At 37.6% G+C, this 12,998-nt stretch overlaps 1 protein-coding gene across 1 annotated transcript in view; it reads left to right on the forward strand.

Annotated features, from left to right (window-relative positions):
• Positions 1–12,998, forward strand: part of BckdhB (Branched chain keto acid dehydrogenase E1 subunit beta) — a 117,395-nt gene that overhangs the window by 25,193 nt on the left and 79,204 nt on the right. Inside the window, exon 3 of the mRNA XM_090370082.1 lies at positions 7,192–7,260. Within this exon, the coding sequence (XP_090226208.1) occupies positions 7,192–7,260 (69 nt within the window). The remainder of the gene's footprint in view (positions 1–7,191; positions 7,261–12,998) is intronic.

Here is a 12,998-nt window from a genome sequence, read left to right on the forward strand (position 1 = left end):
GTACTAGTGCATGGTTATACCCAGGATTACTAACAGTCCCACCATAGTGAAGGTGCAAGCGGAGAATTTGGCTGTCACAGACCGTCCAGACTTTGCCGAAATTGGGTTCCACTTGACTTGAATGTCACCCGAATATCAGTTCCATCATCCTTTTAGACTCCCAGGTAGCAAGTACAGCTTGTCTGGCATATCTGAGAGAATGTCTGTGACAACCTCAAGGATTGCCGCTAATACCTACATTTCAAAATCCAAGACATGTCGCAATCACCGAAATCACTGGTGGAATACAAATTGCTTCATTGACAAACAGGAAAAAAGCCGAGCTTGGAATAATTTCTGTGAGAATCCCACCACTACTAACCTCATTGCTTATAAAAGGCTTAAAGCAAAAGCAAGGCAAATTAGACAGAAAGCGAAAGGAGACTCGTGGATTGCTTTTGCCTCAACCATCACAAAAGACACCAACACACGTCTCATGTGGAAAAGAAAGCAGGCAGTAAATGGGAAATTCGCTTGTCTGCCATCTGCAATACCTCATTGGAAAGGAGAGATCTATCTGCAGCTGAAGAAGTTGCCAATGCACTTGCAGAATTATTTGCTACAATGCATCCACATTTCAAAACATCAAAGCTGGTGCAGAATGATATAAAAGCAACCTTTTTCACGCACCGCTCATTCACATACAACCAACCCTTTACATTAATAGAACTTAAAGAATTTTTAAACAGATCTTCAAATAGTGCCACAGTCCCAGATGGAGTTATGCTGAAGCATTTACTTGAAGAGGATTTGAGTACCATCTTTTATAATTAGATATTCTCTGAAAATGCATGTGACGTCATTCTTTCATTATTGCCTTACTAAAACCAGGAAAAGATCATTCCTGTGTTAAAAATTACAGGCCAATATCTCTTACGAGCTGCATGGGAGAAATTTTCGAAAGGATGGTTCATCTAGGCTCACAATTGTGTGAGCCTAGACAATCTGAAATTGTCTAGGCTCACACAATTTCAGATCATCAGTATAGCTTTTGAAAGAATAGATCAACGCTGGACATGCTTATCAAAGCCAAATCTCTCATATCCACAGTGCCTTTGTCATGAAACAGCATCTAGTCATGGGATTATTATGGACCTTTACCATATGGTGCTTAGGGGCCATTTGCTGAAAATAATTCAAATTTTTCTGTAATTGCATTCTTTTCAGGTCCAATATAAAAACGTACTCTCTCTACATCTCACATGCAGACCATCCCTGAAGTACTCCTCCAGAAGGAGTACCGCAGGGATCGATACTTAGGCTAACACTATTTTCAATCTGAGTTAGCAGCATAACACAAGATAGCCCAAAAACTGTTGAAACTTACATGTACACAAATGATCTTACCATTTCCTGTCAGTCTCAAAGTATGAATACCATCGAACGGCAGCTCCAACTTGGATTTACCAAAATCCAATCCTGGACTTCACGGAATGTCTACTGACTATCAGAAAAGAAATGCACTGTCACTCACTTTTGCAAGAAACGAGCTCTCCATCCCAGTCATGAACTACATATAAACATTATTCCAATCCCGCTTGTTAGTACTGTTAAATTTCTTGGACTGATTTTAGGCAGCAAGATGAACTTCCAAGCTCACATCTCTGATTTAAGAAATGTATGTCTAAAGCATCTGAATATACTGCGATCAGTCTCTGCTATGTCATGGGGCACTGTCGGTATACTCTACTGCATCTGTATAAAACTTTAATTTGTTCACGGCTAGATTATTGTTGTCTGGGCTATGACTCTGCCAGGACCATACACAACATCTAAATGTTATCCAACACAGTGCTCTCAGGACTGTGTTGGGCGCTTTTAGGACTTCTCCAATCCAACGTCTTTATATCAAAGCACATGATCCTCCATTACATCTTCATAGAAAATCATTACTGCTCCACTATGCTGCTAAAATCCAGTCTTCCATCGCACTCCAGTTGGGAGTATCTTTATAATACCTCCTGGGATTTGTTCTATGAGAGCAAGCCAAATGAAAATAGACCTGCTTCACTCTGGATTAAAGACCTTTCTCAGAGTTGGAATATCAATTTAAGCGATATTTTTCAGGACACAACTGCACCTGTTCCACCTTGGACATATGTTTCTGCCTCTCGTGATATACATTTTCAGCAGTGGGGGAAGAATACTGTATCTCCCTTTAATATCAGACAGTTGAACTTAGCTCACACTACTCTGAATTCCCATGCCTCTAAAATCTATACTGACAGATCCGAAACTGCCAGTATGGTTGGTGCTGCTGCAGTTTATCCTTCTCTTACAGTTACAGCCTCACTTCAATTAGCCTGCAGCTTCTTCGTAGCTGAATTATATGCCATTAAATTAGTAATTAGTAAAATTATTGAACTTTCTATCTCACCTGCCATACTGACTCCCTCAGTGCTGTTTCTGCCATAAGGAAGAATTTCTCATCCTACATTGAAATACAGGATCCAGTCACATTATTATGACCATCTACCTAGTATACAGAATTTGCAAATTTCGCGCATGTAGTAGTAGTAGCAGTGGCATTTGATGCAAGAAAGCAAGTGTATGAGCTTATGCAGCATCAGCCAAAAAAAAAAAAAAAAAAAATCACACCATTCCCTCAAAATGCCTGTCCAGTTCCTCCTTAAATTTATTCAACCTATCAACTTCCACAACGACAGATGGAAGTTTGTTCCAGCAATTAACCACCCGCTGGCTAAAGGCAAATTTCCGCACATCTAATCTACATCTGTCTTTTCTTAATTTGAATTTATGCCCCCTTAGGTTCGTAATCTGAACAAGTGGAAGGATCCCATCAGAATTCAGCATGCTCAACCCATTCAAGGCCTTACATATCTCAATCAGATCACCGTGCAGGGCCTAGTCTCCAGCCACTGCAATTTGCAGAACTTAAGCCTCTCTTGGTAAGAGGATCCCTTCATTCCCCTCACCAATCTTGTTGCCCTTCTCTGTACACACTCAAATAAATCTACATCCTTCCTAAAATGAGACCTCCAGACCTGTACGCAGTACTCAAGGCGTGGCCCGATCATTGCTTTATACAGAGGGATAATCACCTCCTTTTCCCTGCTAGCAAAATTCCTATATATCATTGACAAAACCCCATGACCTGCCCTGGCAGCCTGTCTGCATTGCTCAGAAAACTTCATATCTGACTGCACAATTACTCCCAGGTCTTTTTCATTTTCTACCACCTTAAGTGTAGTACCACACAGTTGGTACGTTTCTCTGGGGTTACTTCTACCCATATGCAGTACTTTGCATTTGTCAAGGTTAAACTTCAGTTGCCACTTCTTAGCCCATCTGCCCAAATTATCTAGATCCTGTTGCAGTAGCACACTGCCATTACTGTCATTAACAACCCTGCCAACCTTTGTATCATCTGCAAACTTCGACATTAAGCCTGATATACCTTCATCAATATCATTGATAAATATACAAAACAACAGTGGACCTAACACCGAACCCTGTGGGACTCCACTCATAACATTAGTCCAAGAAGAGCAGCACCCATTGATTACCACCCTCTGTCTTCTCCCACTTAACCATCCTTTTATCCATTGTAGCAACTTACCCTTAATACCATTCTGTTCCAATTTGTACAATAGTCTTCCATGCGCAACAGTGTCAAAAGCTTTCCTGAAATCCAAATATATGATATCAAAATTATTTTTTGCATCCGGTTCCTTTGTAACCACATAATAATATCCTATCAAATTTGTCAGACAAGACTTTCCCTTAACAAACCCATGCTGTGTCTGAATTATTGCTGCAGTCTTGTCTAGATGATCCTGCAGTGCATCTTTAATCAGTGACTCCATTATTTTACCCGGAACAGAAGTTAAACTAACTGGTCTGTAATTACTCGTTTCACCCTTTGATCCCCCTTTGTGAATTGGGGATACATTTGCACATCTCCAGTCCGCGGGAACCTCCCCTGAGTCCAAGGACGCTCTCATACCGCAGCCAGCTGCCGTGGAAGGGACTCAGTAAGTCTGCAGAAGGTTGCTGTGACCATTCAGAGTGCAGTGCACCCCGGAGTTCCTGTAGTTTCCTTGGTGGAGGATCCATCCATCTGATGTGTCAATCAAGGTGGTCCCATAGATTTTCAATTGGGTTAAGATCCGGGCAAATTCGGTGGCCAAGGGAGTAGCTTGAAGTCTTTGTTGTGCTCCTCAAACCACTCATGGACAATTCTGGCGACACGGCATGGTGCATTGTCTTGCTGATAGATACCATCGTCCCCAGGGAACATGGCCAACATGTACGTGTGTACTTGATCGGCGACGATTCATAGATAGCCATTTGCATTCAGGGTGCCCTCCAGAGGTATCAGCGGACCCATGCCATGCCATGAAAACATTCCTCAGACCATAATGCCATCCCCACCAGCCTGCCTTCTGCCAACAGTCATGTCCGGGTGTCTGTTCTCAGAGGTTTCACACCTAATATGCCACTGTCCATCCACTCGGTGGAGCAGAAACCGTGACTCGTCAGAGGCCACCCATTGCCATTCCCCCGGTGTCCAGTGTCGGTATTGCTGTGCAAACCGATGGCATTATTTGCGATGAACGACTGTCAGCATGGGTGCTGTCACCAAGCATCTGCTCCGGAGCCCAATGCGCAGAGCGTAGTGTCAAACGACACCAGGGGTTTCCACCATCTCCATGTAGTATACATTGTGGGTGTGAAACAGAACACTGTCAATGCCAGAGGTTTAAAGGTGTATGGATCTTGTATATGTGTAGTGTTGTGTATCCTTGTTCCTCTGGTCATTTAGCTGCTGGGCACCTAATGTGGCCCAATGTGCAATGCCCAAAGCCCAGTGCACAACAGGGTTCGCTGCACCGTTGTGTTGGAGACCTTTCTGGTGACTCCACGTTTCATTTGGACAGACAGTTGAGCAACAGTAGCATGCCATCAGTCCTGACCAACCGTTTCAGCTGACGTTCACCTCTGGGATCAATGGCGCATGGTTGTTTTTTTCAGTGGAGGGGGAGATAAGTAGCTCCCTACAAACAGTAGAATGCGATTGCCCACCCTCCATTCTTCAAATAGCTTTCATCTTTTCTTCTAATGTTGTAGATTTACATGTATTTTAGCCACATTTTCACTGACAGTTGTACTTCCACTCTTACAATAAGACATGGTTCCACTTTTATATTTTATTTTAAAGAACAAATTATAAAAAAAATTCTAAGGAACGATAATAAACTAAAGTACAGAGTAAACCAGATAATGTAGTGCAGATAATTATAAATGCAGTATTGAGCTTCACAAACTGAGTTTTAAAATAAATAAATTCACTGTTAAGTAAAGATTCACTACCATGCAGCATTGCATAGAGAATAAGCATATTTATACAAATATATTCCCAGCTGCAGTGTTGTGATTAATATATGCCCAGTAGCACCGTGCAGTGACTTTTTTTTTTTTTTTTGGTGGCAGCAACACGGAATAGAATTTTTTCCAGAATTTTTTGAGAAAAGTAAGGAAATTACTAGATTTCAAACCTGAGGACATGCAAATCAGCATAAAGCAAACCATCATAAATCAAGGGCCCACTGTACATTGTTGTTAAATAGTATTGTTAGTATTTCATTTTAATTTGACTTGTGATAAGAAACATGAGGTTCGTGCAGCTTTATTTTTGACCTTTTCCATAATCCTTGCCTCTTTGTGCAAGGTGAATTTAGAGCATAAACTTTTGCAGGGATAACTTACGGTACTCTTCAAGAAAAGTTTTTTCCAAAATTCTCTATTAAAATTTCAAGAAATACGAGGGGTTTCCAAAAAGTAAGGTAACACATTTTTGCTCTCGATGATGTTTAATAATACAAAGTTGAAATTACACACCAAGAAATAAGTGAGCATGCACTACTTCTCCACAGTCTCCAGTTTTGTTGATGCACTTGTCACAATGATGGATCAGTTTATCAATACCAATACTGAAGAAGTCTATGCCCACATGCAGTAATCAACAACTTCCTCATCCATGGTGAAATACTTTCCTGAAAGGTGTTTTTTCAGAGGGCCTAACAAATGGAAGTCTGAAAGTTCTTAGTCTGGGCTGTAGGGGGAATATGACAAAGTTTCCCAATGGCTACAGCACAACCACTCACAAGTGGTGTGTAGTTGTGTTGTCACGTAACAAAGTTATGCTGCTTGTCAGGCGTCCTGGTTATTTGCATTGAATGTTGACTTTCAGTTTTTTCAACATTTTACAGTAAAACTGTGCATTGATTGTCCTCCCTTCAGCAAGAAATCCACCAACAGAACACTGTGGCCATGACTTTTCAGAAACTGGAAACAGTTTTGAATTTTTTGCGCACAGGAGATTGTGGATGTTTCCAGGTAATGAAGTCTTGTTTGCTCTCCGACTATACGAGCGAGAAAATCCTCTCTTTCTTCACTGTATCGCAACAGGTTCTCCAGACACATCCCCATGCGTTTTGCTTTGTCCTTCTCTGACAATTATCGGGGCACCCAGCGGCAGCAAACCTTTTGAAAGCCAAGGACATCGTGAATAGTCAACTTATGTTCACTATTTATGCAATTTCACGCAGTTTCACCCCCCCTGTTTTCAAGAACAATGCCCTTAATGTGCGAAATGTCTTCTGCCTTGCACCATGAAGGCCTGCCTGCCCGCCCAATGTCAATCTTCAGTGTCAACACAGCCCGCTTTAAATTCATTGCACCAAAACTCACCTGCTTCTTTGTCATCACCTTTTTGCCATACACAGCAACCAGTTCACGGTGAATGTCACTTGGTGAAGACTCTTTTGCTTGCAAAAAAGCAAATAACTTCACGTACACCTGTTCACGACCAAAATGGTGGCACGGTAGCCACCATTTTGCAACTAATCTGCTATGAGGCGACAGTACTACAACACTGCACTGGCAGTCTTTTTGAACATTATTAACAGGTCTATCTGTCCACTGCGTTTCATCTCATTCCCTTTCACCATTATTAAGAAAAAAAATGTGTTACCTTACTTTTAGGAAACCCTTCGTATATATTGAATAAACTAAAAATGACAGGCGCCTGCTTAAGAATTAAATATTAAAATTTTTTTTCTGTTTTTATAGTGTCATTTTGCAGTTTTAAAATCCAAATAAGTTGTATGTATGTTTTTTTAATTGCAGTTGTATTTGGTGAAGATGTTGCATTTGGTGGTGTATTTCGTTGTACTGTAGGACTTCAGGATAAATATGGTGAGCAGAAAAATTCTTTTTCAAAAATAATTATTATCTATACAGAATATCTGAGAAAGATGTACATACACACACACACACTTTCATCAGAAATATTTTATCACATATTTATAGTTAAAATTTTTTCAACTTTAATGTATATTTTGCTGATAAAAGATGGTGTTAATTGTAAAAAAAAGGGAAGTGATACCCATGATTCTGAGTGTAAAAATATGGCAGCTGGACTTCTGAAATTCCAAAATTATTGGAAATCAAAGAATGAGTGTGAAATTAAAAAAGTGTGGAGACCCGAATTTTGTCACAAAACTACCATCAATGAACAATTTCAAGAATCGGTGATGAATTTGAAATATAGTATGGGACCCCCCTATCTGGAAACCTGAAAAATGGACGGACCTTAATAATTCCGTGTTTGACAACTCCCTCCTTTTTTTTTTTTTTTTTTTTTTTTTTTTCAATCCAATTACAGTAAGTCCCCGACATACTTAAGAGATACATTCCAGGACTCCTTACGTAAGTCAAGTTTTACGTAAGTCAAGTTTTACCTAACTCAGGAATGACTAATAAAATGTTGCTACTATATCTGTGATGTGCCAAAATTACAAAAACCACATGATATTCTCAGAAGAATGAAGAAAAATAGTTATGTTTTTATTAGTTCAATTAAAAACTTTATCTGGGGACAGCGGTGAAGTAGCTAGAGTGGCACATAAGAAAAGAAAACATAAAAGGAAGAAAGAACGCATATTATTTTACTGTAAAAACTGATATGTATTTCGTAACCTTGGTTATTATTGTTGACTTCATTGGTGCCAACCCTTCAACGCTTCTCGTATTCTTTTCTTTGTCCTTTATTATTGTGTTCACTGTTGACCCTGACAAATCTAAATTCCATGCGATACTTATTAATGTTTGACCATTTTCATACATCCTTATTATTTTAATTTTCTGATCCAAATCGATTGCTTTCCTTTTCTTGGTATATTTACTAGTACCACTGTCACTTATTCTCTTAGTCGGCACCATGGTGATGGTCAAAATGAAATTTTCTGTAAAGAACTTCACTGGGTTAAGGCGAAAACACTATTATCACCTCATGCAAGTCCACATTTTACTAAAGCACATTTCTGGAGGTCAATAGAATAAAACAATAAAAACAATTTGCAGCTTTCGGTTTATTGGGCTTTTCTGCTAGTGCAATTCATTATAAATAGATAGTAAACTCAATCTTATTGCATTTCATAATACCGATAATGGAATTCTATAGGTTGGTTTTTACGTTATTATGGTGAAATGTGTGCCCCCTTCATATGAAAGAAACATAAATATATTTTCAAAATCTTCTCTTCGTTCCTATTTTTTAAGCTTGGTATTCTATATCTCACATGTGCAATTTGTTTCGTGCTGTGTTCGTCGTTATTGATTGCTTAGGTGAAGGTAAACAAAGCCAACATGAGAACGACGAGAAACATTGGATAACTTACACAGAAAATTTGTTTCCTGATACGGCACTCTAGCACTGCTCGCTCAGTAAACAGACGGTAGGTGTTATCAGTCTGGAGCAATGTTGAGAACAATATATTGATTGACAGGTAGGTGTGGCAAACAATGTGCCGATTGGTGTGCAAACACAACACATGATAACATCGGTTTAGTAGCACTCAGAAGCACTAATGGTAACTTGCCCTAATCGCACATGCCCTAATGAACACTTGAATCCCGTGGGAGCTTGAACCCCTCCCGAAGTGGAGGGGGTAACCTAACCTTTTTTCTTTAGAATCACAGTCATATTTATAAATATATTCATAAAAAAATAAATTTTTTTGTGTCTGTATTTTTTTTTTCTTGTTCAATAATATGCCCTAATGGTGAAAAAAGGTCAGGTTACCTCCACTTGATTCCATGGGAGCTTGAACCTCTCCCGAAATGGAGGGGGTAACCTAACCTTCTTTCTTTAGAAGCAGGGGTGGACTAGCGCATAAATTGTTTATTAACAAAATATTAATTTTTATTACTGTACTTTTATTTTTAAAGACACTCTTGCAGATACACATGTATCATAACGTCAGTCAACACCTCAGTAGTTATTCTCGATATATATAATATATATATAATCGATAATTAATATATAAAAAATAAAAATGAAATTAATACATACGCCAGTAGCATAGCAAAACTGTAGAGCAAAAAATTGACATAAAAATTAAATCAACAGGGAGGGGAAAAGTAAAGGTAACAAGACTGAATCTGTAGCCAGAAGTCTCCAAATAATTTAGAAGTTCAATTAAACCCAATTAATAATAAATCCATTTTAAATTTAAAATATAAAGCCAATTATATAATAATTTAGCAGCCACCCCTCTTGTAAGGTACCAGTTCTGAGAGATGTTAAATATTATCAAAATATATATATATATATATATATAAAATCTTTCTTTCTTTTCCTATTATTTCCTAACCTAATGTTTAAGGTTAGGTCACGGAATATAAGGAAACCTTTTCGATTATTTCCTAACCTACCATTTAAGGTCAAGTTACGAAATATAACAAAAAATAAAGAAACCTTTCCTTTTTTCATAATCAAACCTAAATCAGCAATATAGTAAAAACACTCATGAACTCCAAAAATCTGCTTTTAATAATGAGAAAAAAACATAATGAAGAACATAAAAATAAACAGAACTAAACTTTTATTAATTTAGTTTTAATCAAAAAATCAGCCAACATTTTATTTTCCTTACAAATTTCTTCCACCTTTAAAAGATTCGTCACTACTATTACCTGTTTACCGTTCATCACAAAACTATTATGCACCATCCTTTACTCATAAATACATGTTATAATGCCAACCAATGACTACACAGTAGCTTGTCATCTGTTGCACCCACCACCAATCATTTCATCATTTGCCACTCCTACCTGTCAATCAATATATCATTCACAATTTCAGCTCCAGACCGATAACACCTACCATCTGTTTACCGAGCGAGCAGCGCTAAAAGCAGGTGTCGGGAAACTAATTTTCCGCGTAATTTATTCAGGATTTCTCATCGTTCTCATGTTGGCTTTCTTTTCCTTAGCCATTGCTTATTATCATTATCATTTTTTTTTTTTTTTTTTTTTTTTACTGTTTTAAATTTTACAATCCTATAAAAAAAAAATTTGAGTGAAAAAAATTTACGTATGTATGTATGTCCGAATTTATGTAACTCAGGCTTATGCAAGAGTTACATAAATACAATCATATGATTGTATTTATGTAACTAAATATTTATTACATAAATATAATCATATACAGTTACAAGACTTACTGTATATGATTCTGCTCTGGCAGTTATTCTGCCCACTTGTCAATCAGAACATACAGCTCAGATACAAATACAGATCAATCATTTTTTGATGAAATTTTAATGGCTACTATGCTTATTTGATCAATTACATTACTTTTTTATATACTGAAGAAGTAACTACATTCAGTAAACACGTAAATTACCGAATTTTATCTACCATCCTGATTATGCTCGCACCTCATCTGCGGCCTTCACTCTGCGACTTACAGTAGCATAGTAATAGAGATTATGGGGGAAGTTACTTCCATCATAAATGTCTTGCACACATGTTATGGCTGTGTTTCGCAGCAAATTTTTTCAATCCACTGCATTTCAATAACGTCAAAGTGATGTATTAAATTTTTTTCATCAGCATAAGAGGAAGCTGCCAACTTCTGTTCCTCTATGCAGTATATCATCCTTTTGGGCTATTTAAAACAAATTTCCCAACCAGTATGTGACCTTTTAATTAATTTCAATTAGAAAAGTTTACACAGAAAAGTCAACTGCACTTTCCCGTGACTGACAGTGCATTGTCATGGTGATGAATTTTGACCAAAAATTCAAGTAGATACCGAACTATTAAAAAATAATAATAATAAATAAATAAATAAAATAAACAAAATAAAAGGGAGAGTGAAAAGCAAGCAAAAAACAAAGAAAAATACAAATTTATGGGATAATCCATGTATTTTTATTCCTTAATGAATAGTTAAAAATTATTTTTCAATTTTTTTTCTGGTGATAACCAGAAAATGTGAGAGACAAATTTTATGAAAAATAACATCCCCATTAAATATAGTGCCACCCTGATATATTCCAAAACATTATGCAACAGTTTTGATATAATGTCAGTGCAATCATATCCCAGAAGTGGAATATAAAAAAAAAAAAAAAAAACACAGTTTATGGCAAACACAAATTTTACAATTGAAACTGACAACACCAAACTCCATACCTCATGGAGAGGGAACCAGTTAATGCAGTGGTTTCCAAATGCAGTCCATTGAGCTACTGCCTTTGATGATTTCTTCAGCAAACCCGTGGTGATAGCCAGCAGTCTGTTACCAAAAATTACAAAGATTGTATATCTGTATATACAAATTATGCTGATACCTTGTGACATAATGTTGGCATTCAGTAATGAATACTAGAAACTAACAAGAACTAAAAAGTGACAACTGTCATATGCGTAATTGGATTGTCAACTAACGGGCCAAATATATAAATTTCATAGGAAAGTTTTCCCTGCAACTGAAAAGGCCAAGGTAACTCTTACCCATTTTATTCTAACATTAACCTTTGTTACTTTATAGTATCAGATGCAGATTGAAGAGGGAGATATGTTTCATTTATGTTCACTATTTAAAATAACTACAGCATAGCTAAGTAAGAATATCGCCCTTCATAAGAGACTCTAGCATTGTAGTCATTGCTTATCCCCAGCCAATAAATATAAAGATGAGTTCAGGAAATATGTGCTCGTATAGTAGAACAAGCACTGTCAACATCTATGGTTGTCACATAACAAATTGCTGTGACACCATTGTCCATTAATATCCACTCTCTGTCTTCTCTCACTCAACCATCCCTTTATCCATAGCAATAGCTGCCTTTAATGCCACACTGTTCCAATCCACTGCAGTCTTTTATGTGCAACAGTATCAAATGCTTTTCCTAAATCCAAGTATATGATATCAATATTATTTTTTGCATCCAGTTCCTTTGTTGCTGCATCATAGTATCCAATCAAATTGGTCAGACAAGACTGCACCTTAAATCCATCCTGTGACTGCAGTATAATTGCATTCCTGTCTAGATGGTCCTGCATTGCTTATTTAACCAGATTCTATTATTTTCCCTGGATGGCATTAAGCTAACAGCAGTAGTGATGCATTCTTATGTGCTGCCAGTAAGGAAAATAAAATTTGTCACTATAAATGTCGAATACTGATAAGCATTAACCAATCAGAAAACAATATCAAAAAAAAAATTCTGCGCCCTCATGGACTGTTGCCCATAAGCGACACTTACCTCACCTACCCACTTGCAGCGGCCCTGGCTAACAGGTCTGTAATTACCCAAGTAACAGTTCTGTACTTACTCATGTCACCCATTGATTCCCATTCATTCCAAGATCACTGGTATTATGGGGATACGTTCCAACATCATTAGTCCATAGGAACCTCACCTGAATTCAAAGATGGTCTCATATTTTATGGTTGACCATTTGCTTATTTTTTTTTTGCTGCCTCCCTTAATATAATTGGATAGATCCCCTCCACCTGAGGTGCCTTAGCATTAGCATTAGTAGAGGCATATGATGCAGGAAAGCAAGCTTATTCAGCATCAGCCAAAAAAAAAAAAAAAAACACCACTCCCATTTCACCCCTCCGTTCGTTCGAAATA

The sequence above is a fragment of the Mastigoproctus giganteus genome, chromosome 3 (genome assembly GCF_048544385.1).
Source record: "Mastigoproctus giganteus isolate SK-2022 chromosome 3, ASM4854438v1, whole genome shotgun sequence".
NCBI classification, from domain to species: Eukaryota; Metazoa; Arthropoda; class Arachnida; order Uropygi; family Thelyphonidae; genus Mastigoproctus; species Mastigoproctus giganteus.